This window comes from Takifugu flavidus, chromosome 3 (genome assembly GCF_003711565.1).
Source record: "Takifugu flavidus isolate HTHZ2018 chromosome 3, ASM371156v2, whole genome shotgun sequence".
Taxonomy (NCBI): Eukaryota; Metazoa; Chordata; class Actinopteri; order Tetraodontiformes; family Tetraodontidae; genus Takifugu; species Takifugu flavidus.
The window spans coordinates 1,011,671-1,037,001 of NC_079522.1; the positions used below are offsets into that span (position 1 = coordinate 1,011,671).

Sequence of the window (25,331 nt, forward strand, 5' to 3'; positions counted from 1 at the left end):
CTCGTTTAAGGCTAACATCAGAAAAGGCCCAGACGCGCAGCCGTTAGCATCGTTTTGTGCGACGTGCTCGAGCCAACCCGCTGCAGGGGCACTCGTGAGGATGATGGGAGAGAGCGGCACGAGCGAGTTAACGGAAAGGTCGCCGTTGGAAACGAGGATCCGGCTCGGCTGAGCCTTCCCAGAGTGGTTCCGGCGTGATCCGCCAGAGCCCTGAGCTCCTCCCTGAGACCTCCTCTGGTCCAAATAGAATTTTACACCTGTAATTTGCTGCATGTTCCACATGATCTACAAATCTGTAGGAGAAAAAAAGCTTTTTCTTTAGTTGTTTTTTAAAAATGCGTGCTAATGATGGGCAGTTCATGGCTGATGGAACGAGTCTGTCGCTCCAGCGGGAATATAAAGCACGAGCTCCAGGCGTTAGCGGCGTTGGCTGCTGCCGTTAAACACCCGGGTCCAAACGCTGGCTTGGAAATATACAGTTCAGCGTTTCCCAGGGACAGCCAGGCCATCAATTCCATTTAGTACAAATCCAATGCACTTAAACTTCCAGCGCGAATAACCACGGGCTCCGGTTATCGATGAAGCAATTAATTTCCACTCCTCCTGTCCCTTCCTCTTTCTCATCCTCCTCCAGGAGCGCCGCTCCTCTCGCCGCCCGGCAACAAAGGGCTTTATGCCTTAAATGTCAGAATCTCCGGGCCTGAACCTTGACTGCTCAGAAAAGGTTGATAAAGGGTATCGGATAAATCGCCGCGCGTTTCCGTGTCCTAGCAAGGTCTTTTTTTTTTAAAGGTCTGGTGTCTGAAGGTTTGGCAGGGAGAATACAGAGAAGGTGGCTAGTGGGGGACAGGACGGACCCAGTGCAAAGGTTTGATCTGCCACATACAAGAAGTAAAGCTTAGGGATAATATTAGCACAAAAGAACACTTTTGAGCTTTGATGTTATGCAGTGGAAGCAATGATTGCTTTGATGTCCACAGTATGAAGTTTCTGATACAAACACCCTGAATTGTTTTATGCGGCAGGATATTAAATCACGGATGGAGACAATCCAGCTAATCCGAGTCCTACAGGAGGGTGTATAGCGATGCTAAACTGGGGCGGTGGCAACAACTGCTAATGCTAAAAAAAAACCCAGTTTAACAAGTTGAATTGCAATGTTGAGCCATTTATATTATAAATTTATATTAAGAGAATATTAGCAAATGTATACATATATCTGGAGAATGTGTTGACTGTGAGCTAGCTAGCACTGATGAGGAAAACTAAACAAAGACGCTTCGGTTTTCTAAGATGGAAAAGAAATCAAACTCGCAACCTGTTTCAAAATTAAATCCAAGTGAATCACGAAGAAAGATTGTTTGGATACTGCAGGAATTCAAATGCAATCCGGAATTTCTGAAGGAGCCTGCCCGCCAGAGATAAAGAACCCCCCCAAGTAAAAAAATAAAAAAAGTGGAAAAACGCTTTGGGAGCATCACGTTGGTCGCCTCCATCAAGCCAGGCTAAAAACCCGGGAACGATTCCGGAAGTGCGTCGCTGTCAACGAAGGCGCGCGAATTCTTGGCCCGAAATAAAGTCATAGCAAATTACTCCGGTGGGCAAAGCGATTTTAAACAAACAGCGACAGTCGTTTCCGACTATATTGAGGCTAAACGCGGAGCTGGGTTGAGTTTAAAAACTCAACGAGTCTTCTAAAAAAAAAAAAAAAATCGCTTCGTCCTTCGTTTGCTTCACCGCGCCTCTTATTTTGAAAGGCTTTGCCGGAAGCGGGGCTGTGAGCTCGGCGGGCTTGATTCCGGCTCTACCGCTCGGAGCTCGCTCGGCTCGCACAGACAGCAGGATGCCAGGGGAAGACCTCCGACTCTCGGCGTCCCTTCCACCGCGTCCGGGCTTCGCTCCTCGGCCGCGGCGCCTCTGACGGGCCGCTCCCGCCGCTCCCGCCCTCCGCCCTCCGCTCGTCGCTCGGATCATTTCGGAAGCCGCGAAATGAAGCGCATGAATGTGAGCAACAAGAAGTGCGCCGCTGCCGTGCCCGCAGCCAAGTCCGGATGCTCCGGCGCTCTTTAATTGTCAGTTCTGAGAGGATTTGTGATCCCGCGGACTGCCAAACTTTCCTCCACACCCTCCCTTTGTCGTCTCTTCCGAGGTCCCGGCACCTTTGAAACATTTCAGGATAAAGCAACTCCCGACTTCCCTGCTCCCGGCGGAATAACCGTTATCCGCCTTTCCAAGCATCTTCTCTGGGGTGGGAACGCGGCTGATGCTTGCCTTGCTCGTCTGGTTCCACTTCGGTGTCGTCTCCTTTCATTTCTTTGCTTCTTTTTTTTAAAATTTTATTTATTTCATTCCTTCAGTCTTGTCCCGCAGTGGCATGAGAAGCCGTGAACGCGTCCAAGGACGTGTTCACGAATTACGCATGCACCGTGACGGTCGTGGGCTGCGCGTAACGTCCTGTTATTGTCTCTCCGACCTCATGAATGCAACATCCCGCCTCATCCGCGTGTGTGTGGCGGACTTGGAGGGTCCAGCGGAACTTGGCTTGTGTGCGTGTGCGCGCGCGTGTTCTAACTACGGCCGTTCGGGGGGTCATTGGGTATTTCCAAACACCGGAATCGTGCCCTTGCCGTAATTAGCGCACCGCGCGGGTGAAACGCGGCGAATTTGCGCGCAAGCATGCGTGTCCACGCGCCTGCGTTTGCGCCCTCGTGGCCGCGCTAACATCACGCCTCTTGTGTGTGTGTGTGTGTGTGTGTGTGTGTGTGTGTGTGTGTGTGTGTGTGTGTGTGTGTGTGTGTAGCCACGGTGGAAGTCGTCCCCCATGTGGCCGTCGGGAGCGGGGAGCAGGCAGCCCTGCCCGCGGGAGTCGGCGCTGCGCAGGGCGGCCGTCAGCGGGAACATCTCCGCCCTGCCGCCGCACCACGTCCCGGGCGGCCGCAGCGTCCGAGTCTTCATCTGCTGCAACCCCGACGGTAAGACCCCCCTGACCTTTGCCCCCCACCCTTAACACTCTGGAGTAAAATCCTCTTTATGAACCAGCTCAACAAAATCTCCCCAAAACGGGCGAAACTGGAGCGTTCTGGTTGCGCTCGGCCACATTTGTGCACGTTGTACCCGGACGCGGCACCAGATTGGTTTTGACAGCGAGTGCACGGTGTGAGCCGAGCGCGAGACAGTTGGTTCACGCGGGCGACGCGCTGTATTTGAATATGCCCCCCAGGCGAGGGGGTAAAAATAGGCCTAGTGCTAGTAAACAAGGCAAGGTAAGTAGAGTAGGCTATGAGAGGGGGGAGGGGGGCAAAACAGGATTAGAGGAGGAGGGATGCATCACTGTCATTTACCCTCGCTGAGCAAATTGCCGGGGACATTATTATGGTCTGCTGTGTACAGTAAAAAAAATAAAAAAGATCTGGCATCATTCAGCAACTTGTAGCTGACTCAGTCTCCAGAGTCCAAATGAATTTACTGGCAACAGAACCGACCTCCGCTGATGGATGAGCGGCTCCGCGTGCAGAATTCCTGCAACGCGGCAGCCGCCACGCCTGAATTCCTCCCGTTTGCGGGATCTTTAATTGCCCAGCTCTCCGCATCGGGGGGGTGGGGGGGGGGGGGGGGGTCGCGCTGGTTCTGGCGGCTTCAGCACAGACGGAAACGCTCGTCTCGGCCGAGAAGGGAACCGATCACATTCGGAGCTAAAACGGCTTCAAAAGAGACACGATGGGAACGGTGATCCATCCTGGAGCGCCGTCGTTGACCCTGCGATGCTAAAATATGGTTCAATAAGAATTCGCTACGCTAACCTTTCGCCAATGCTAACCGACACGAGCAGCCGCCTGGGTTGCTTTTGCTGCCATCTTCTGCCAGCTCCACGGAAGTTTCTGTCTTTCATTTTCCCATTTTGGCGGCATTCCCAACAACAGCCAGGCTACGGGCAAACACACAAGCTAGCACTGTTTCATCTTATCACGCAGCGGTACGGATTAGCAGCTTGTCGTAGCGTTGGCCCAGGATGTGAGCTAAATGGCTAATCTGAGGGGATTTATCTCATCCTGCCGTGATGTTAATGAATCACTCAAGTTCTTGGCTCAGGTGGAGGAATTTGTGTGCGGCCACGGTCGATCCATTAAAAAAGAGCCGATCTGTTATTAGCAGTAGCCAAACGGCAGCAGCAAACCAGAGGAAAAGCCTGATTTATCTCAGGGCGTCCCGCTCGACACATCGCGCCGCCGCTCCGTCTGTGCGTGCAGGACGACTCCATCAACCGTCTAGACGCAAGCTATCACTTAAGCTAATTAAACTTGAGGTACGCACAGGTTTCCGGGTTTGGGTGGATGAACTCACTCGTCCCGCCACGCGCCAAGTCACGGCTACGTCACCGCTAATTGTGACATTTCGTTTTCCGGGTCTCTGGCTCGGATCTTTCGCCCAGTCTGGTGGAAGAGAGCAGAGGAAAGAGTTGGAGGACCGGGCGGTTTAGCCCGGTTCTGAGGCATCGTGGCGTTTATGAGGCGCTCCGCTGGGCGTTTTTTAGCCTGTACCGACCTCTGTGAGGCTAATATCAACAACAGTGTCCTGTCGCAGGTGAGCTAACGTGTCCGTCTTATACCGAAACAAAGCTAAAATGCCCCAAAAAGTCAAATGCTAACGTGCTAAAACGAGACAACGGTGTGAGGGTGACTGACCGCGACCGGGTCGTCAGGTGTGTTCTGGCACGGACCAGAGTGGGAGCGTAGGTTTTGGAGGCGGCAGCTGCTAGCACAGATGCTATCCGCTGCACTTGCTAGAGAGCGTTTCTGTGTCACACAGGCTCAGCGCTTGTTCTCGTGGGCCGTCGAACAACTCCAATTTGTGGAAAGGGCGGCCGGGGGAGTCCCCACCGCCGCCGCGCCCGTATCCCGGCTCGCCGTGTCTGACACGGATGTTTTCCCTGGATCTCCGTGTGGGGATGGTGGGGGCGTAACCTGTGGCGGGTTCTCGGATGATCTGCGGATAGGCGCGAACATCGGGCTGTTCCGGACGGCTGATTTAAACAGCAGCGTTTTGCCTTCGACGTCTTCCGGGTCAGTCGCTGCTAACGTGCTCGTAAACGGCGGCGGCGGCGCGGTTCAGGGTCACTTCCGCACGTTTAGGTGGCTCCAACGATTTGAAGATTTGTTTGTGGGAGCGGATGAAAACAAGCCCCCCATTCACCCGACCGCCCCTTTTATGCTAACGCTAATTAGCCCTGTGGACGCCAAGTTTTGACGGACAGCCGCTCCGCCAAGTGTCGCTGGATTAAGTCACCCGGGAACTTGGTTAAAGCTAAATGTTCCACGCAGCGCACACACACACACACACACACACACGCACGCACACACTGCACGGCTGCGTGCACACGCCAGTGCGACGGCGTTGTTCCTTTCGTCTTCCGGACGTCTCCCCATTTTAATCAGAGCTCTCTAAAGTGGGTGTGCATACCAAGTGCGGCCTGGAGTGGCCATTGTAGCGGCTTGATGAGATGCTGATTGCTTTATCGGAGTCGCGTTGACATTCGGAGAGGGGAGACGACCGAGGGCCGAGCTGAGCCAACACGCAGCAGGAGGGGGCACGAAGGGCGGGAAGCTAGCGCTTGGTTAGCATTCCTCTTTTTAGACGGCGTTAGCAGCCAGGATTTTACCGTTTCAGCGATTGCTTTTCGAGAGAGAGGGGGAGAGGGAGGGAGAGGAGGGGGGGAAAGGGGAGAGAGAGAGGGAGAGAGATGGAGAGAGAGAGGGGGAGAGAGATGGAGCGGAGAGAGAGGGGCGAGAGAGAGATGGAGAAGAGAGGAGGGGGAAGAGATGGAGAGAGGGGGAGAAAGAGGGAGAGAGAGATGAGGAGAGAGGGGGGAGAGAGATGGGGAGGGGGGGAGTGAGAGGGAGAGAGGGGGGAGAGAGAGGGGGAGGGGGGGAGTGAGGGAGAGAGAGGGAGAGAGAGAGGGGGGGAGAGGAGAGAGAGGGGGGGGGGAGAGAGATGGGGAGAGAGGGGGGGCGAAGAGAGGGGGGGAGAGGAGGGGAGAGAAATGGAGAGAGGGGAAAGAGAGATGGGGAGAGAGATGGAGAGAGGGGGGGAGAGAGATGGGGAGAGAGAGATGGGGAGAGAGGATGGAGAGAGGGGGAGGAGAGAGATGGGGAGAGAGGGGGAGAGAGATGGGGAGAGAGGAGGGGAGAGAGAGATGGGCTGCAGAAATAAACAGATTGGAAAATTGGAGGGAGGGACACGCACAGGCAGGAAGAGGGCGAATGGAACGTTCAGGCTTTGTTCGGTTGCATGTGGGTGTGTTCACGCTCGCGCGCACGTGCACCCGCCTGCCATAACTCATCAACGTCCCACGAAACTAAGGCGGCGCGAGAGCGGCGTCCTGCCGCTATCAGCACGCCGCAGCCGCCGCACAGTTCAGCGCGCCGGGTCACATTGAGGCGCCGGTTCTGGTCCCGGAAGAAGCGTTTATCTGGAACGGGATCAGACGAGAGCGCCGCTTTTCCTCCCGTTTGCGTCCCGTTACAGCTGTTCGGCTTTGATGACATTTCGCCGCAGCAGCTGGAGGCCGTGCACGTGCACGTGCACGCCCACGGCCCCGGGCCCTACTAAAGATAGACGGGAGACCCTGGGTCCCTCCGAACCACCCGCCCCTCCGCGCCGTCCCGCCTCGAGGTGGGCGAGCGGGAGCGCCCCGGCCTTCCTGTGGGCCGTGTTCTGTTTACCACGAATCGTCAGCACCCTTCGGAAACGGAGCGGGAAACAGGGACCGGACCTGTCCAACCAGATTACGGAAAAGTGGGACACAACTCCGACGCCGGCTGGCCGACGTGATCACCGCCTGCGCGGCGTCGCATCGTCACACGTTCTTCAAGAGTCCGTTGTGGTTCTGAAAAGAGAAGCCGATCGAAATAGCCCGCGCATACGCCAGGCTCTGTTTCCCAGGTGTCTTCCAGGGTTTCTTCTTTCCCGCCTGGGGAGCGTCGGCTCCTCCGAGGGGCAACAAGGGCGCGTTGGCGAGAACGGTGCCGTTCGCAGCTAATTGCTAAACGACCGCACGGTCGGGGAACTGTTACGGAAGCCGAATAAAAACGTGCGGCAGCGCCTCGGACCGACCCCGGTGAAGCCGTCTGACGTGATCGAAGCTCCGCTCGTGCGGTGGGATTCACACTCCCGTGTTTGTTTCCTTCTCCTTTCAGACACGGTGGCCGAGAGGAACGCGCTGAAAGAGCACGTGTACCCCAAACTACGAGATTTCTGCAGGGAGAACTACGGCATCGAATTCCAGGTAACCGGTTCCAGGCTGCCTTTGTCATTCTCCTTTGATGTTCCTTTGATCTATCCCCGTCCATCTTACCTTCCTCCTATCCGAGCCCAGGACTGACAGTCGTGTCCCCTGGTCCCTTGAAGCGGACAGAAGGCAGAGATAAGGCTGCATCGGTGGAGGCTGGCACAGACCTAGCTAGCGCTAACGGGGGGGGGGGGGGGGTTCTCTTTCTTGTTGTCGGAGAACTGCGGCGTTTTCCACGTGGCGTTCGCCCGATCAGGTCCTTTGCATCGCAAGTCTGCATGGAGGCACGTGAAGGAGGTTTGTTTAGCAAATCCAGAGGGGCCCTGCAGCCGGGGGAGGGGGGGGGGGGGGGGGCGGTTCTGCTCTGGAGAGGATCTGAGCAGATTTCGCCGCCCACGGGGCAACTCGTGACCCCGCGAGCGTTCGGGGAAGCGGCGCTCAGCAGGGGGGCGGCAGCAAGAATCCGGATTGTAAACAGCTCAGAGCGCACGTCCCCGAAAGGGTTTCGCAACAAGACGGAGCCCGTTAGTGCCCAAATACCCAAATACCCCCCAGAGCTGAGGGACGACACCAGGGCAGGAAGCCAGACCGACCCAAGAGGTACCGGCACCTGATGATGAGACGGCCTGGAAGCTCATGCTGTGACTCACTTACCCTCCTCACCCTCATCATCCTCACCCTCATCCCTCCCTCATCCAACTCCCATCCTCCTCACCCACTCCCCTCCTCCTCACCCACTCACCCTCCTCATCCTTCACCCTCCTCCTCCTCACCCTCCTCATCCTCACCCTCCTCATCCTCACCCTCCTCCCCTCCCCCAGCCTCACCCACCTCCTCCTCACCCTCCTCACCCTCCCTTCCTCATCCCCCCTCCCCCAGCCTCACCCTCCTCATCCTCACGCAGGCCGCGAGAACATCTCGCCGAGATGATGTTCAGATTTCGATCGTCTCTAGCTCCTGGCTAGTAATTCTTCCCACCTCTGCTTTTGACTCACACACACGCACACACACACACACACACACACACACACGTGCGCACACACACACACACGTGCACACACACTCACACACAGGCGTGCGCGTTTCGTCTCGCGCACACACGCTGACACACATATGCCAGGCTGGCAAAAACCAGTCCCCAACCGGTTGACTCGGTTTGCACGCTGCCTTAATGGGATGGGGAGGGATGATGGAAGCCAGGCAGAGGGAAGAGGGAGGAAAGCTCGCGTCCTCATTTCGCCACCAAGCTGGAGGGTCGCTGAGAAGGATCCTGGTCTAAAGGCTCTTGCTGCCGTTGCCGTAACGACACGACGCAACCGGCATCTTTGGCCTCACCCTACCGGTTTGACACCCCGTTGGGCCCCGAGACTCCGGCGTGGTTCTGACAGCTGCAGTACCGCTGGGTTTCTCTTGCCCGTAAACTCGCTCCCCGGTCCGCTTGTTGCGTGTCTCCGCTTCGGGATCGCGACTCCCATTATCCCTAAAACCATCTCGCAGTCCTCAGACTCATAAATCACGTCGTTGCAGCACAATCGCTTCCCCCCCACTCGCCGGAGTTAAACGGGATCTCGGGGTTAGCGGATTCGGGCCTCGGCGGTTGCCAGGCTCGCAAACACGCCGCTGACGCCGCATTTATGCTTAAAGGTTTCCCGGAACATCACTCAGACGTCTTTTCTAAGTCACGACGCGAGCGGCAGGACGGGGACGAGACGATGAGTCCGACGACGTCTCAACGCCGTCTTACGTAAGCTATTATGTTTGCTCTTTAAAGAAGGGGGATTACCACTGTCAATCTGGCTTTTCAGGCCTCTTTATGTCACCCACTTAAAACTTTTAATGCTAAAACGAAAAAAAAAAACAAACCTCGTCCTCTTACACAAGCGTTGAGGATCCACTTAGAACACATTTACGCTTTTTCACGGCATCAGCAAGGAGGTACGAAAGAAAACAAAGTTTATTAGCCTCGCTGATGCGCTACTCGAGTCTTAGCTCGTTACAGCTACCCAGCGGCCAACAGCTAACCTGGGCTGAGGAAGTCGTCCTTTTTCTCTTCTTCGTATCGACGTGCTAAGCGAGAGCACGTTTTCTTTTCCTCGCTTTTGTGAGCAGAACTCTTTCAGAAGGTTCTAATAATAGTCGATAAGAGCGTTTTTCCAGCCTTGCCCTCATTCCAACCTGTCTGTTTCTTTTTTCCTCCTGACGTTCACAGACGAAGCCGCGTTTTTCAGCTCCGCATCTTTTGTCAGAGCCATTAGCATATTTATGTCGGACAGATGGCTCTCAAAAAGAAGAATGTCGTGTTCCTTGTTGAGAAAATCACCAACTCAGGAAGTGAGATCTACGATTTTAAAGTCCATTTCGAGCATTCTGGAACATTCCGACAGCACTAGCTAATACCTGTGCTTCTTTGGTCTGCTGGCTAGCCCTACACTAAACAGTACAGCTAGCTAGGGCCGATCCTTTTCCGACATTTGTGATTCGGCTCAATCTCCAAAACGGAAAATTTAATTTTATTCGGCTCATCAGTCGGCTCCCAGCGTGGAATCTGACCGTCCATATCAGCAGCCAAGCTCGGTAATACCGCTAACCTCAAAAGCAAATCCGTGCTTTAACTTCCTCGTCCGTATCTCTGCAGGAAAAAAAAGAAAATCGCACCAGGCTCCAGATCTGCTGCTTAAAGCTACACTTTCCTCCGAGCTCTGGGAAAGCTGCATTCATCAAACGCTCTTAGAGATTTACTACGTGTTCCCGATAAAACTGCCTGCGGTTACGAGCTTAAGATATTTACGTTGGCGCCCATTTCCTCTCTTTTTTGACTTAGTCTGACACTTCCTGTCTTCCAGTCCCAGCCTTCTTTCACGCCTTTTCCCTCCAAACGTCTAACACTTAAACACGAAAAATAGCTCCTCCCACACTTGACCCACCGTAGGCTAACGCTTTCCAAGGACACCATGAAGCTGATTAGCTGCTGCGGCTATTACATAAGAAAGTTTCTGGGAGGAAAGCTAAAAGGGGAGAGGAAGGAGAAGGAAATTGGACTTCCCGTCACCGCCGTGCAGCTAATATCGTCGCTTGGCCTTTAATTGCTCTGCATCCTCCCAATCAGGGGCGCTCATCTTCTGCCCGCCCTCGCGCGCCCACACTCGAACTCCAAAAGCAGATTAGCGGCGCTAGTAGACCGTTAGGTTCCGGAGAACTTTCCAAAGAAAGTTTTTCCCGACCCTTGTCCGCTCGCTGAAACATCCTCAAAGTCGGACCGGGTTGCCGAGGTTGCCGGGGGTCCGGCTCCGTCGCCCAGTCCCAGTCTCGCGATGTGTCAGTCACGCCGCCCGCGCTCAAACTCATTTGAGCTGGCGAATCTGGTGGCCAGCAGAGCATGAAGGGAGAAGCTGCTGAACCCCCCCCCCCACACACACACACACACACACACCACTTCCTCCCCGTTTTACTCCTCTAATCCTCAAACCTGCGTTCAGGGAGGCAGCAGAATCAATAGCCCCGAGACGAGAGAATAATGTGATAATGGAGCGCCACACGTGAGGACCAGGCTAGCATGCTAAAGGCTGCCCCCCCCCCCCCCATTTCAGCAAAGCCCACACGGGCAGTGAGAAGGCGGTTTTCTCACCCGTCTCCCCTGTGGCGGCGACGGCCACCGTGGTGTGTTTACAGCTTTTCCAACCTGCTAAATGCTAATGGGTTTTGTGGACGCCCACACCGACCTCGTAGTTTCACCTGAGGACTTAAGAGCCGGAGGTGTTTCACCCTGCTGAATCCCAGCGTTAGCGGAGCACGTTTAGCGTCGCTGGTGTTGTAACTGTCCCCGTGTCCTCAGGTGGTGGACCTCTACTGGGGCGTGGACCCGGAAGAGTGGGACAGTCCGGAGCTGCAGCGGCTCCGAATGAAGCTCCTGGAGGAATGCCTGAAGACCTCAGCAGGGCCGTGTTTCGTGGTAAGTGTCTCCCGGGAAAAACCGGGAGCGATCCGCTCGGTTTTCGCTCGGAAAGCCGGGACCTTATTCTGCGTCCGTCTAAGTCCAGAATGGCTCAAACATAACGGAAGGCGAACGGAGGGCTAAAAATATCTCTGTGGGATGAGTTAAGTCTGCGGGGGGTTGGGGGGGTGGGGGGGGGGGGGGGGTTGGCTGACATAATTACAGCTGACATTTCAGTCATCATTTTAGGCCAAATATAAAAAAAACATCAAGCAGAAGGACAGAAAAGGTGGGAAAACGTGGCAAAAAGAGAGGAAGCGACGGTGAATTATTCAAACGGAACCGATCCATTTCTCCAGGTCGGAACGGAGGTGCGAGAGGAGAGGAAATGCATTATGGGTACGACAGGAAAGGCAGTCTCCAGGGAGCGCTGTCCTCCCTCCCGGACCCCCCCCCATCACTCCCCGATCTTTCACCCCCGAGCTGTTGTTAGTCAATTTTCTCTCAACGGCAAACAAGCGGAACGTTCCGCTGAGAAACATCTGCAGCGGCTCGTTCTCCGCCGGTTCCGCGGGGAGCGTTCCTCTAATTAAAACCACTTCGGTGGCGACAGCTTCTCCTCGCCTCAGCGCAGTTGGGACAAAGTTCCCCGATTCCACCTCGTCGCGGAGCTAGCATCCCTCCAAATCGCTACGTTATTGCTATCATCGTAGCGCGGGAGCAGGCTCGACCCCCCCGAGATGATCGGCTCCCCTCCGTTGGGGTTGTTGTCTAATTTCATTCATTCCCATCAGCCCTTGCTGCCCTCCGTCTACGGGGCAATTGCACCTTCTTAACCCCGACAAGCCCCCAACGATCCGCCCTGAGACGCGTGTTTTTGGAAAACAGGCAGAGACGGACACGTCGGAGCATCCCGTCCCCGTCTCGTTGCTACACACCTGCGTCTCAGGTCTGGAATCGGGGGATTTGACGGCGTCTCCCGCCCCAGTTCGAGTCCCCAGGAGCTCCGCTGGGTGACGGGTCCTCTGATCACAGACGCGGGGCCTCGTTTCTGACAGATCTGGGTTGTCTGGGGCGTCTCTAGTGTACCGTTATTTTTACGGTGTGGGAGACCCAGAAACGGGGACGATCGGAATATAGGGTTCCGTTCGTGAATCCTACTTTCCGATAGAAGTTCCGATTCTAAGAGTTCATGTGGATTTTAGTTTTAACTAAAAAAAAATTAGGCTAGCGAAAGAGATAGCGCCAACCAGCATGTTCTGGTGTTTGGGGGGATGAAACGTTAGCGTGTTAGCATGGAGAGACACTAAACCCGGGATGATGTCTGCGTTGATTATTATTGGATGGAGAGATGGAGCCGGGCGGGACTGAGCGTGGCGAGGAAATAAACGCGAGGAAATAAACCGTCTTAAACGGATCGTGAAAAAGCTCAAATCTGCTGTTTTTACCTGACGGGCTGAAGAAAACGGATCGCGGCGCAGCCTTGTGCACACGCTCTTCACCTGTGGGGTGACGGGGGGGTGGGGGAGGAGGGATTCTTTAACCTGTCGATGCAATAAAGATGGTTTCCATGGCGATGGCAGGGGTTGGCATGGTGATGGTGTCATTGACCCGCAGATTAAGCATGACAATGAGCCGTGTTTCCCCTCTTCTTTACTCCCATCAGCTCTCTCCAGTGGGCTCCGATTCCCAGCTAGAAAAGACAGAAACAGGAAAACTTGATAAACGCCTGGAGGACGAGTTCCAGCTCTTCCTGTTCTTCTGCTTTTTCCCTCCCTCCGTTTGTTCGGCTCTCATTCTCCAAGGTTGTAAGAGGATAGTCAAGGACTCTTTAGCTCCTGCATTCACGCCTCTTCGCCTCCGTTCCGTCAGCAAACAGCTGGATGCAAATGTGTGAATATCCAAGCAATGATGCTAATGTAAAAGCTAATACCATTAGCCAGCCACTCTGGGTGCTTCCTGGAAATGACCACCTGGGGAGCTGCTCCAGGTCCCTTTTCCTTTCAGCTTAATTTTTCCGGTTCCAGCTGGCTGAATTGTTGATGCTACGCGCCTTAATTATATGATACTAGCGTACAATATTCACCGGCGTCCCCCAGGCCTCATCGCCAATAGCCCGATAATTTAATTAACAGAGGCGTGCGGTAAACTTTTGTTTGCCTTTTTTCGCTTCTACTTCCCAGTTTGGCGTTCAGGCAACATGTTTACATCAGCGGCACTTCCTGGTGCACTTCCTCTCGTCATCCCCCTAAATTCGATGCTAATTAGGCTAACACGGCGCCCATTTCAGCTGTATGAACACGTCACGGGAGCAAAAATTCATACAAACTCATCCAATACATTTAGCTAAACATCCCTTTGTTACCTTTCTATCTCTTTGGAGCCATTTTCCTGCCAAAGCTTGTGCAGCAGATATTACAGCCGTTGGCCGTCCGCTACCGTGTGAATTGATTGACTGCGCAGCTGATTGATTTGTTGTTCCGTACTGTACCTTGTGCACAATATCTTAGTCGTCTTTCCCAACCAGCTCATCAGATTAAGTGCACTTAGCCGGAGTGCAAAACACCTTCCAGGGTTGATGAAAAATCTAGTCGAGGGAAGCAGGCGGAGGAGGGCAGCTAAATTTGGTGAGCGTAGCTACCGCTGTTTTAGCCGCTGTGTTTGGTTGGCTCCTGGTATCGAAGGTGCAATCGGGGCCTCAGCAACCCACAAACATCCCAACAACCCGGTCGCGGTGTTAGCCTGTCGTTCCTCAATGCTATCGATGCGCGCATGTGTGGAAGTGGAAGAGGCGAACTGCATTGTGGGATATCTTGTGGTTCCAACTCCACACGAGTCAAGCCTGATGCATGTTTCATAAAATGGGCGGGGCAAATACGTATCCAGGCACTCTCGCGCCGTTTCCTGCCACACGCACTTTATCACCAAGGTATAAAGGCTCAGATAAATGTTGTAATAATCCTCTAATCCGTCTAATAATCCAGCCGGACATGTGCGTGAATTTAAGACAAATTATCGTGAAGCCAAACGCTCACATCCGAATTAGCGTGCGAGCGTCTCTGCCTTCTCGTCCTTCGTTGTGGTCTGACCTGCTGTGCTGTCAAACTCTTTTTTCCCTCCTTCGTCAGCTGAATGAAACCAATTAGAGGGTGAATCATGTGTGTAAATGATTAAATTAGCTTAAAGAGGGGATGTGAAACTGCTGGATGAGCACCAAAAACCCAGAATCCTCCACTGTTCGTCCTGAAATCCGAAGATGTGGAAGCGCTAGTGCGCATATTTGCAGCGCAGCTTCGATGTAAATGACTCGACCGCAGGCGTGTGTGTGCGTTCCGAGCGGAGGCCGCGTCACGTGACATCAGCGGATGGCGCTCGTTCCCTGCGTCTGTTCGCACTGCCGAGGAAACAAGGAGGACAGTCTGGCGTGGGTCTGACGGACCAGGCCCGCCAGTCGGATCACCGATTCCTGCTCATCGAAGCTCACCCCCCCCACACACACACACACACACACGTCCGGAGGAATAGAGCCAGTCCGGTCCGGTATCGGCTGCCACTCAAAGCACACGCGTGTGCGGGGAAGAGGGTGATAACGGCGTGGTTGTGCAGACGTCACACTGCCCGCTGAGATCTGTGACTGCCGAGTTCGAAGACCTAAAGCTTATTTTCCACAAACATCAGCTTCCTCTCATTAAAGCGAGCAGATTGGTTCTGAACATGAAAACAATCCGCTCATTTTCTTAATTCCTCCGATGACGGAGCGTTAGGGAATTTGGCCCCGGCTCTGTGGTTTACATAAAAGCTCGCCATTCAAAGATTTGGCGCCCAGAAGCGGAACAAACCGGCTTTTTTTAGAACCAAAAACAAAGAATTCCGATAAGGAAATCTCAGTGGGAGCGGATCGCATTGAAGTCTGACCAGATTGGCACGTATTCCACTGGATATTTCCGCACACTTAACGATCAGGAGTGGCTGGATCGACTTTCGAGGGGTCTTTTCACGCCGGGCCACAAAGAGCCCGATGATTCCCGTTTCCCCTCTCATCTTTTCTTGCCTTCCTTCCTCCAATTCAGGGTCTGGTGGGGGAGAAGTACGGCAGCATCCGAGTGCCGGGCGAGGTGGAGTCGGCCGAGTTCGAGATGATCCTGGACGCAGCCGTGGAGGCGGGGCTGGACACACACATTCTGGAAGAGTGGTACTGCAGGGACGAAAATTCCGTGCCACCCGCATACTACCTCAAACCTAAAGCCCAAATGCTCAAGAACTTCCAGAACTCGGTGAGTCCGGATAAAATGCCGTTTTCGAATTCTTCACCTGATCTAATGAGGCCAAAGGTTGCAATCAACCGGTTTCTCGGCTCCTGGAGCATCACGGTCCTCTGCTCCGTCCCTCTCAGATGGAGTCGAGCAGCGTAGCCAAGACTAAGAACGACAAGGCCTGGAGGAACGTCTCTGAGGAGATCAAGAGACTCTTCAGAACAGCGGTGCTGCAGCTTCAGGAGAAGGGGACCATGAAGAGCACCGAGGCCAAGAAGTTCCTCTGCTCCGGTTGGTCTCCGCTCCTCTTATTCAGGCCTTTTCATGTCAGCCCTGTTTTCTGTTCCATGGGTGTTGAAGGAACATCTTGTAGTCACAAATGCCGCATTTTTCTGACATTGGGAGCTTAAAGGCCCTAAAGTCCGACTTGTTTTGGAGGAATCGACGACAGATGGAGGCAGAGATTCAGCTTCAGCGGGAAAAAGAATTCCATAAACTTCATTTATTCAATAACTGAGGCCACTTTGTCATCCGCCAGCTCATAATTGAATAGATAACGACAGCGGAGATGCAGTCGTGCTCGGCTCAGGCAGTCAATAATCAGTCACGCCACACTTTTAGATTAATTACCCCCCGGCAATTAAACCCAACAAAGACTCGCAAGAGGCAGAAATTATTCATCAAAAGCAGTTTGATGTTGTTCCGTGATTCCAATGAAGCAGCGGAATATAAAAGATAAATTGGGAGAGTTCCTCTTTAAAACAGCACTTTAAACTCTTGTTTTTCTCGCTGTGTTGCGGAAGCTGTTCCCCCTCCTGCCCCCCCCCCCCCCCCCCCCCGCTCATTAGTGGGCCGTGAGAGCGAAACTACGCGGGAGTTTCTGGCCCGGAGTTTCAGTGTGGAGGAGCTCTGCGGCAACAGTCGCTGCCTTAGAAATCGGTGTCCAGACTGGAACCTGCTCCTCAGGGAAATCCACGAGACTTAATCCCTGAAATCTGCACGTTGGATTCAGGAAGTTGGTCTGCCTTGGATATAGGTTCAGACCCGGCTCATTTACGGAACGATTCAATAACCCCAAGTCAATACTGTCACTTGTTTCCCCGCCTGGTTCTCTGTTGTCCGTTGTGGCTGCCTGGAACCAGCGGGTTGTTGCTAGGTTACACCATACCGGAGATGAGTGAACAACACAAACGCTCGCGCTATATAATGAAATAAACCGCCGCTGAGCAGTGCAGGTCAGGACTTTCAGGTAATCCAGGACCGATAATCGATGACAGCTGCTGCCATGTTACACCGGAGGGGTTGTTCTGATTCAGTGCTCGCGCGGGAACGGCTAACGGCTCAAGTTTCTGAGCCGCCTTCCTGCGCAAGCAGATGTCAATAAAGCCCCAACTCATTTTTACAGCGTCACAGAATTTGTGCATCTGTTGGAGACATGAAAGAGCAACAGACACTCGCGACACCACCAGCGCATCTAAATGTGTTCTCGTCCTCTCCCGACAGCCTTGGAGGATGAGCTGGACTTCGCTCTTGGGAAACAAACTCCGGCCTTTCTCAGGAAATGCGTCTGCTACATCCGCAAGATATCCAACTTCGACCGCTTTGCCAAGCTCCCCGAGATGGGCCGATACATGGACATCGTCGTCAGCGCGGACCGAGTCATGCGCAACCAGGAGGCCTACGAGCGTCTCCTGAAGGTGCGGGACGAGTTCATCCCCACCGTGGTCGCCGCCTCCAACCTCCGCGTTTATTCCTCGGTGACGCACTGCGACATGAAGCTAGGCTACTCTCAGGAGGTGGAGAGCAACTACGTGGAGGGTTTGTGCAAGCAGTTCTACGAGGACATGGTGGACATCATCCAAGCTACCGTGCAGCAGAACTTTGACACGGAGAAGGACACGCTTTATGACGAGATCCTGCAGCACCTGTCCCTCTGCAAAAGCCACGCTGCGCTTCACCAATCCAAGAATGAGTCTTTGGACTACATACAGGAGTATCTTCTGCCCTCCAAGGGCAGCAGAATGAGCCCCCTGGTGGTCTACGGAGGACCCTGCACTGGGAAGACGGTGCTGCTAGCTGAGGCTGCCAGACAGGTGAGAGACTGCGTTAGCCGCTAGCGTCGTCGTCTGATCACAGCATGTGAAACGGCACAACTAGCTGAAAAGCTAACGTTTGCATGCTTCTGGGTGCCAAAAGGTGCGTAATTGATCATCGTGCATCACGATAGAAGCAAAACCAGAAATAACGTAAATCATTTATAGTTAAAAGTTTCGGTTTAACGTTTTAGAAAGTGTCCAAACGAAACGGCAACAAAGTCTTTTCTCCGCCAGACAAACTGTTTTGCTTTGTTGCAGTAAGAGCATGTGTTGAGCATCCATCGGGGAAGGAGATGTTTCCGAGAGACTGTCCTGAATTCCTCGGTCTTTCATGTTGTCAGTGCCAGATGGACCGTCTTTGTAACATGCCAACAGCAGCTTGTCTGAGTACTCAAGTGGGGAAAAAAAAAAAATCTAATCTGTCCTCTAAAAACACATTCTTCATTGAACAGTATCACCGAGTTCGCCAGTGCGCTAAAATATTAATGCAATACCTCAAGAATTGTTAAGAAATCGGCGTTGAGCGAGGTCGGCCAGGGCCAACTGGTTCACAGTTGGAGAGTAACGATGATTGTAAAACCACGAGTTGTTAAAGTGACTATTACGGTATGAAATCCAGCTGCGTGGAATGGATTTCTAACAGCGCAGCTGTTGCTCTGCCACAGTTAGCAAACATCGCCGATGCGGAATCAAGTCGAAAAAGAAGCCGATTTTTTTTTGTCTCTGGGTGATCCGTGGCATTTGCTCGTTGCTCCCAGGTTAATTCATGTTGTGTACGTTTTCTTCATGACTGCCTGGATGAGTGGGGATTAGATTTGAGGCATTGAGGCAAAATGCTAATTTTGCCTTTCAATGAGTGTCTTTTTTCCCTCCCTGCTGATATGTTGCCGTTGCCATACTTTCAACACCTCCCTCAGAGATACCGTCTCCTTTTCTCACTGTTGCCCTAAAAGTGTCAAGTAGGATCTCTTTGGAGCAGAGCCACAGCTGGGCCTCTTCCTGAGTACATGAAGGAGATTATTGCAGGATTGTTCTGCAATACTAAGGCAGTTTAAATTGTTTTGTTTCTAACTATGATATCTGTGCTGCTTTCCAGGCCTACACGTGGTTGCAAAACGAGATGGGCCCGGAAACCGACCCGGTGGTCATTGTGCGGTTCATCGGCTCCACTCAGCTCTCAACAGACCTCCGCACCCTCCTTCAGAGCATTTGTGAACAGATTGCACTAAACTACCGCTGCCTGATTCACTTTTTGCCTAACAAGATCCAGGAGATGAAGGAGCTGCTGATCAACCTTCTCGGGGAATCTTCATTCCACAGGCCTTTAGTCATCGTCCTGGACGCCCTGGAGCAGCTCTCGGAGGCAGACGAAGTCCGCAAGCTGTGGTGGCTCCCTATACACCTTCCTCGGACCGTCCGGATTGTTGTCTCAACTTTGCCCAACAAACACGGCATCCTGCAGAAGCTTCGGCACCTCATCCACGATGAGGGCTATTATGTCGAATTAGTCCAGAGGGACCGAAAGGTCTGCAGCCAAACCCTGAAACAGCAGCTGCTTGGAGTGAAAAGGAAAGTCACTTCGGGACAGCAAATCTATGTCAACGAGGCACTCTCCAAGTGCACATTGCCAATGTTTGTCAATCTCATCTACAGAGAAGTTGTTCATTGGAGGTCTCACAAAGATGTCGATGATCGGTCCCTGTGCTCCACTGTGCACGAAAGCATAGAACAGCTGTTCTACTCAGTGGAGAACAAGTTGGGCCAACGATTTGTCTTCAGAGCATTAGGGTATATCACCATGGCCAAGGCAGGGCTGACAGAGGTTGAGCTGGAAGATATCTTGTCTCTTGATAATATAGTTCTCGGTGATGTTATTGTGGCCACTTACCTCAAAAACCCCTTGAGAATATCTTACGATTTGGTAGCGAAGCTAAAAGAGGAACTGGAGGGCTATTTGGTGGAAAGACAGGTGCGTAACGTCACCTTGATGGTTTGGGCTAACCGACACCTGCATCTCATCGCCCAGAAACTGTACCTCAGCAACGAAGAGGATGTCCATCAAATGCACAGCCTCCTCGCCGAGTACTTTCTGGGCGCGTGGTCCGGAGGCAGGAAAAAGATCTTCACCTACGACAACAATCATTTCACGTCCCTGAATATATCTCACCACAAAAACGCCCATCAGCATTCACACGAAAAAGCCTCCTCTGACAAGTACTCCTACGATCGGCAGTCTCCGGAGCAGCCTTGGGTGTTCCAGTGCAACCTTTTGGAGCCTGACATCTTCTTTGTGAACCACAGGAAGATGACCGAGCTGGTGTACCACCTGAGCAGGAGTGGACGGACTGATGACCTCATGTTTGGCGTCATCATGAACTTTAGCTGGCTGTACACCATGATAAAGATCGGTCAGTTTGAGAAGGCTTTAACGGACATTGACCTGGCGTATAGCTACACCCAAGAAAAGGAGCTGAAGTTCCTGGCAACCACTCTCCGTAGCATCAAAGTGAAAGTGCTGAAGAATCCAGCTTCATTGTCTGCAGAGCTGCAACAAAGGCTTCTTCCAGTTGTCACCTCCCTCCCAAAGCTCCGACACCTTCTGCTGGAGTGTGACAAAGATGGTCCGAAGTACTGCTCCATCGTGCCTCTCCACTCCTCCATGGACGTCACCTACAGCCCTGAGAGGCTTCCTCTCTGCTCTAGCTACATGCAGATCGTAGAGATCTTGCCCACTCTCGCCCCGAACATAGTCCTCGTTGCACTTGAAGATGGTTCTGTCAGCACCTGGGATGTAGAGAGCCGCCAGCTTCTGAGACAGATCGACACAGCCAGAGCTGTCGTGCTGGGAATCAGGTTAACCACTGATGAAAAGTATCTGGTTGTTGCCACAACCAAAAACACGCTGCTGATCTACGATAATCACAAGTCCTGCCTTTTATCCGAGGTTGAAATCAAAGGGTCCAAGCACGGCGGCGTCACTGGCGGGGTGGCTTTCATTAACGGTTTCACCTTGTCCACCCATCATGCTCTGGCTTGGCTTGAAGCCAGCAAAGACGTCAACGTTATTGACCTGCTCTACGGCTGGCCTCTTTATCAGTTCCATTGCTGGTATGAAGTGACATGTGTCCAGTGCTCCCCCGATGGGATGTATGCCTTCTGCGGCCAGTACCTCAACACCGCATCCATCTTTCATCTGGGAAACGGAGAGAAGTTGGCCACAGTGACGTCCGAATTTTCTGGCGGATTCGTAAAGTCCATTCTGATTCTGGACACTCTCAACCAAATGGTGATGATCGACAATGAAGGCAGTCTGTCAGTGTGGAACACCAAAGAGATCACCAACCCCAGGTTGATGGAGGACTACGACTGCAGAGGAGACGACAGTGAGGTGGTGAGCATAGAACTATCTGAAGACCAACGCTCTCTTCTCCTCTGTAAGGCCCAAAGTATCGAGGTTCTGGACACAAAGGTGTGGAAAATGGTCGAGAAGTTCAAAGCCAAACGCTCTGAGCTGTTTGTAGCTGCCGTTTTATCCAAGAATGGACAAAGCATCGTGGCCTCCATGGAGAACACCTCTTCGATTTTTGTGTGGAGGCGGGACAGTGGACAGTGCATGGCTAGCCTGATTGAGATTTCAGGCGCTATTGTCAAACTCATCAAATCCGTTCACCACAACCTTCTTCTCTCTGTTGCCAGCAGTGGAGTGTTGTCCGTTTGGGACATCGATATCATCACGGCCATGTCCAATATTGACAAGACTGGCAAGAAGATCCAGACCCTCCTTCTGTCCGGCAGAGAGGATTATGTTTTTACCATGGATGGTTCAGAAGCTGTCCACAAATGGAATTTCAGCACTGGCTTCATTGAGACCGTCTTTAAGCACGAAGGCATGGTCGAGAACTGTGTCCTAACCTCCTCAGGGGATCTCATGGTGACTTCCGATGACAAGTCCAGTCAGTACATCTGGCAAACCAACAATGGAGAGAACATCTTCCGCATCAACGGACAGAGAATATCGCAGCTACTTATCACCCACAACGACCAGTTTGTTGTTTCCCTCTGTGAGCAGAATGCCTCCAGAGTTTGGAGGCTTGCTACCGGTCACAAAGTCTGCAACATTTTGGTCACTCTTCAGAACGCATTGATCACCACCGCAAACACGTTCCTGGTGGGAACGTCCAAAAACAAGCTGCTTGCTGTCAGCCTCTGGTCAGGCAGCGTGTCCAAGAAGTTTGTCTGCGATGATGGCATCACCATCGTCAACTTCAAGCTCATTCCCGACTGCCCCGACTGCGTGGTGTTCATCACGTCTACGGAAACCATCTTCATCTGGAGCGTGGCGGACGAGTCCGTCTGCAGGCGAGTCCAGCTTCCCTCCAACTTCCTGAAGAATCTAGAGGACTTCCAGATCTCCCCTAATGGAAAAGTAGGCATTGTATCCAAGGGCGATGATAACATCAATGTCTTGGACCTGCACAGCGGGAAGCTAAGGGTCGTCCATGCTGCTGGGATAATTTGGCGTCAGAAGTTATCAAGAGACGGCCGATACCTCGTGTATGTCTGCTTCCGGAACTGTGACGAAGACGACGACGCCGGCGTCGTGTCCAACCTGATCGTAATGCGCCTCGCTGATGGCAAGAGCATCGGCACGTGCTCCTTATACAAGACCCCCACCTTCCTGTCGCTTTCGCAGCGAGCGCTGAACATCATCATCGGCTTCGAGGACGGCAGCATCGGCACCTACACAGTGGTGGATCGCGTCGACGCTGCCTTGAAGATTAAAATCGCCACCTCCAACAGCAGACAGATTGTCAACAACGCCTCGCAGAAGGTGCGGCCCAAGTGCTGCAACAATTCCTTCAAGACTGTTGCCGACTGCACTTGGCGGGAGTCGACCGAGGTTTTCTCAAGGGACAGCCCAATCAACGTGTCTGACTCTGGGGAAGTCGAGTCAACCACACCTATCAAAAAAGACTGAGCAGGTAGAACTAGCTAAGAAGCAGGCACAGTTGGGGCGGATGGGTAGAGACGACAAAGTTTAGAATCTCTGGGTTTGCAGTTGATACTTGTTTACAGCCACGTGACTCAGCTGCAGATGTCAGCCCGCTGGGTAGTTACTGGGCCGACCATTTTAACGCTGCACTTAAATGATGTATCACTTCCAACTCCTCTCGTTCCTCTTTGTTTTGCGTTCAAAGACTGTTAGAAAATGCTGTTTTTAAAGGTGTGGTGTATGTGTTTGCCATTACGTCCTTTTGCATTGGAAGAACAAACTTATTCTCTTGTGTTGGTTGATTTTCACAGCCATTCCAGTGATCATCGTAATATATCTATAGGCATCGTGCACATCAAGCCATAATGATGTTTTTAATTTTGTGAATCAGTCGGTACTGTACAAAAACAACTTGTGTACATATATCCCTTTTTGGCTGCTGCAATTTGTGCAACTCCTTAAAAATGTTACGTTGTGCTTAATGCAATCAAAGTTGAGTGCCTGGACCTTCAAATGTTCTTAACGTGCAGATTACAAGATTTACGAAAAATGCAGGGAATTTGTAAACCACACAGTTACATGACATGTGCGTTCGTGCTGGAGCTGCAGCCCAGTCGACAGCACAGGAGGGCGAAAGGCATCGCTGTTTGTGAGGAAAGCTGTAGAGGATCCGGAGCCGTTTACGTAAATTTGATGGTGAATTTACCGCAGTTCCATCTTTCAGTGCAACGTCTGTGTAAAAGGGAAACACCACTATGGAGCATACAGTGTAGCATAGCACCACACACATTCACGCCTTAAACAGTGTCCTTGCTTTGGGTTTAGTGGAGTTCGTTCAAGTGTTTGAGTTTTGAAACGGACGGCACGCTCGTCAGCCTCCAGGAACCCGGACGTGTGAATATATCGACTATAGTTGGATGCACTTTATGGCTGGTTTATACGCATTTACTGTACAAACTGTTGATCTAGAGTCGTCTTAAATTATGGATATCGCGTCCGCCTACAAAATACACGACGGCCTCGAGGTACCTGCGGATCAGGACCCGTCCGAGACACTTCTCACTTCCAATTTGTCGAGATGGGGAGATTCAGGCCACAGAAAAGGGACGCCAGGTGAGGCTGTAGCTTATTGTGACGTAACAAGACTCCCGACAGAGCGACAAGTTGCCAGTGAGAATGTCGGCATCTCGATTTGGTGTCTGTGGATTTGTTTTGTTAGGAAGAAATAAGTAAAACAGAATCAAATTAGATTTTGAGGGGATTGTGTCCCGAAAACCTTTGGTTGCATGTTCGTTCTCGTACATTAGTCGTTAGTCAGAAAGTTTGCAGGATGACGTCCGCAAGGGTGTGCGTCGCCCGAGCTAACGCCGCACGAACCGCTGCTACGATTTCAACCCCCACGTTTGGCCATTGACCGCTCAAAACTCTTTGACCTTGAGGAGCACTCAGAGAAACAAACGGCATCATTTCCCGGCAGCCAAAACCAACTAGCGCCTGGTGAACTTGTTGAGACCAAGCTCGCCTTCATCGAAGCGACCCAAAACGACTTCCGACGAATCATCCGCCAGACGTGGCTGAAGTTAACGCACTCGTTAAGGGCTATTCCATCTTAACGCATTTTGAAAACACTCTTGCGAAAAAACAGCCCTTTGAATACCGCGAAGCAGGTAGCATCGAGCTCTCGATCACCCCCCCCACCCCACAACTCAAGCTCCGAAAAGGAAAGAGAAACACCAGAATAGCCAAAGTCGTGGTTTTAGTTTGTTTCTTTTTGTCCTTAGTTTTTTATGAGCCTTGTACTGTAATTATATTGGTACCAAATTGTTTCAGTGTTCTACTGTGATTCTGTTTCTGATAGAGAAAATGTGCTATCTTTATTTAAAAAAAAAAAAGAAGAGTTCTCTTCTAAAATATATGGAATGCTTGATTAAGAGTATATTTGAATGTGTCCATATGGAAGCCGGTCAATGGTATTATTGTATGTTACGTAACATGAATGACTTTTAATAAATGTTTGCAACTTATAGTTGACTTACTGGTAAAATGAATGTTTCTATGGTATTCTTTGTATCGTCAGGACTGACTTACCTGTTTAGAGATTTATATTTTCATAAATGTTGTACTTACATTTTGTTACAGAGTTGTTTAACTGGAATTCAGAAAAGAAACTTATGTCTGAAGCAATATGAACCTGGTGTGTATGCGTTGTTTGTATGGAACATTTTAATGTAATAAAATGGTTCACTTTTTGCCTCCACCGCGCCGCCTCCAGCTGTTCGTTCTCATTAGTCGCCGCAGTGCGTTTGTGTTCCTTTTATCCCTTTGATCTTGGAAAATGAGAGATAACGGGAGTGACGCTAATTCAGCAGAATTAACCCAATTCGAGCCGCCGGTTGACAATAAAATGGAGAGTTGCTAATTTACTTACGCGCGAAAAGCTCGCCACTACAACGGGAGATTCTTTTTTTTTTTTTTAATCCATCCATCCATCAAATTTATCTTTTTCGCCAGGAGATTTACAAAATATCATCATCATTTTGAGCCGTTTGTTTTGTGCTGAAGTACTGGTTTCGCCTCGCTTTTAAACTACAAAACATGCGGTTCAGCAGGAAACCGATGCCGATTTCCACCCCCGGGGTCACCCCCCCCTCCCCCACCACACACACACACACACACACACACACACACACACACACACACACACACACACACACACACACGTTATGACAATGATTTGACGGGCCAGTAATTGCTCTTCTGCACTGGATGCTGA

General features: G+C 52.0%; 1 protein-coding gene across 3 annotated transcripts; it reads left to right on the forward strand.

Moving 5' to 3' along the window:
• Positions 1–1,798: 1,798 nt before the first annotated feature.
• LOC130522746 (NACHT and WD repeat domain-containing protein 2) lies at positions 1,799–24,815 on the forward strand. Of its 3 annotated transcripts, none has more exons than XM_057027434.1 (8): positions 1,799–2,248; positions 2,801–2,972; positions 7,194–7,282; positions 11,118–11,234; positions 15,287–15,490; positions 15,610–15,760; positions 16,973–17,562; positions 18,662–24,815. In XM_057027434.1, exons 2-8 carry the CDS (start codon positions 2,822–2,824, stop codon positions 22,541–22,543), a joined length of 5,184 nt encoding a protein of 1,727 aa, XP_056883414.1. In that variant the 5' UTR covers positions 1,799–2,248; positions 2,801–2,821; the 3' UTR covers positions 22,544–24,815. The 3 variants fall into 3 exon arrangements, with proteins under 3 accessions (XP_056883414.1, XP_056883413.1, XP_056883415.1); XM_057027433.1 differs by having other exon boundaries at positions 1,799–2,004; XM_057027435.1 differs by lacking the exon at positions 1,799–2,248 and adding an exon at positions 2,265–2,768.
• Positions 24,816–25,331: the final 516 nt, after the last annotated feature.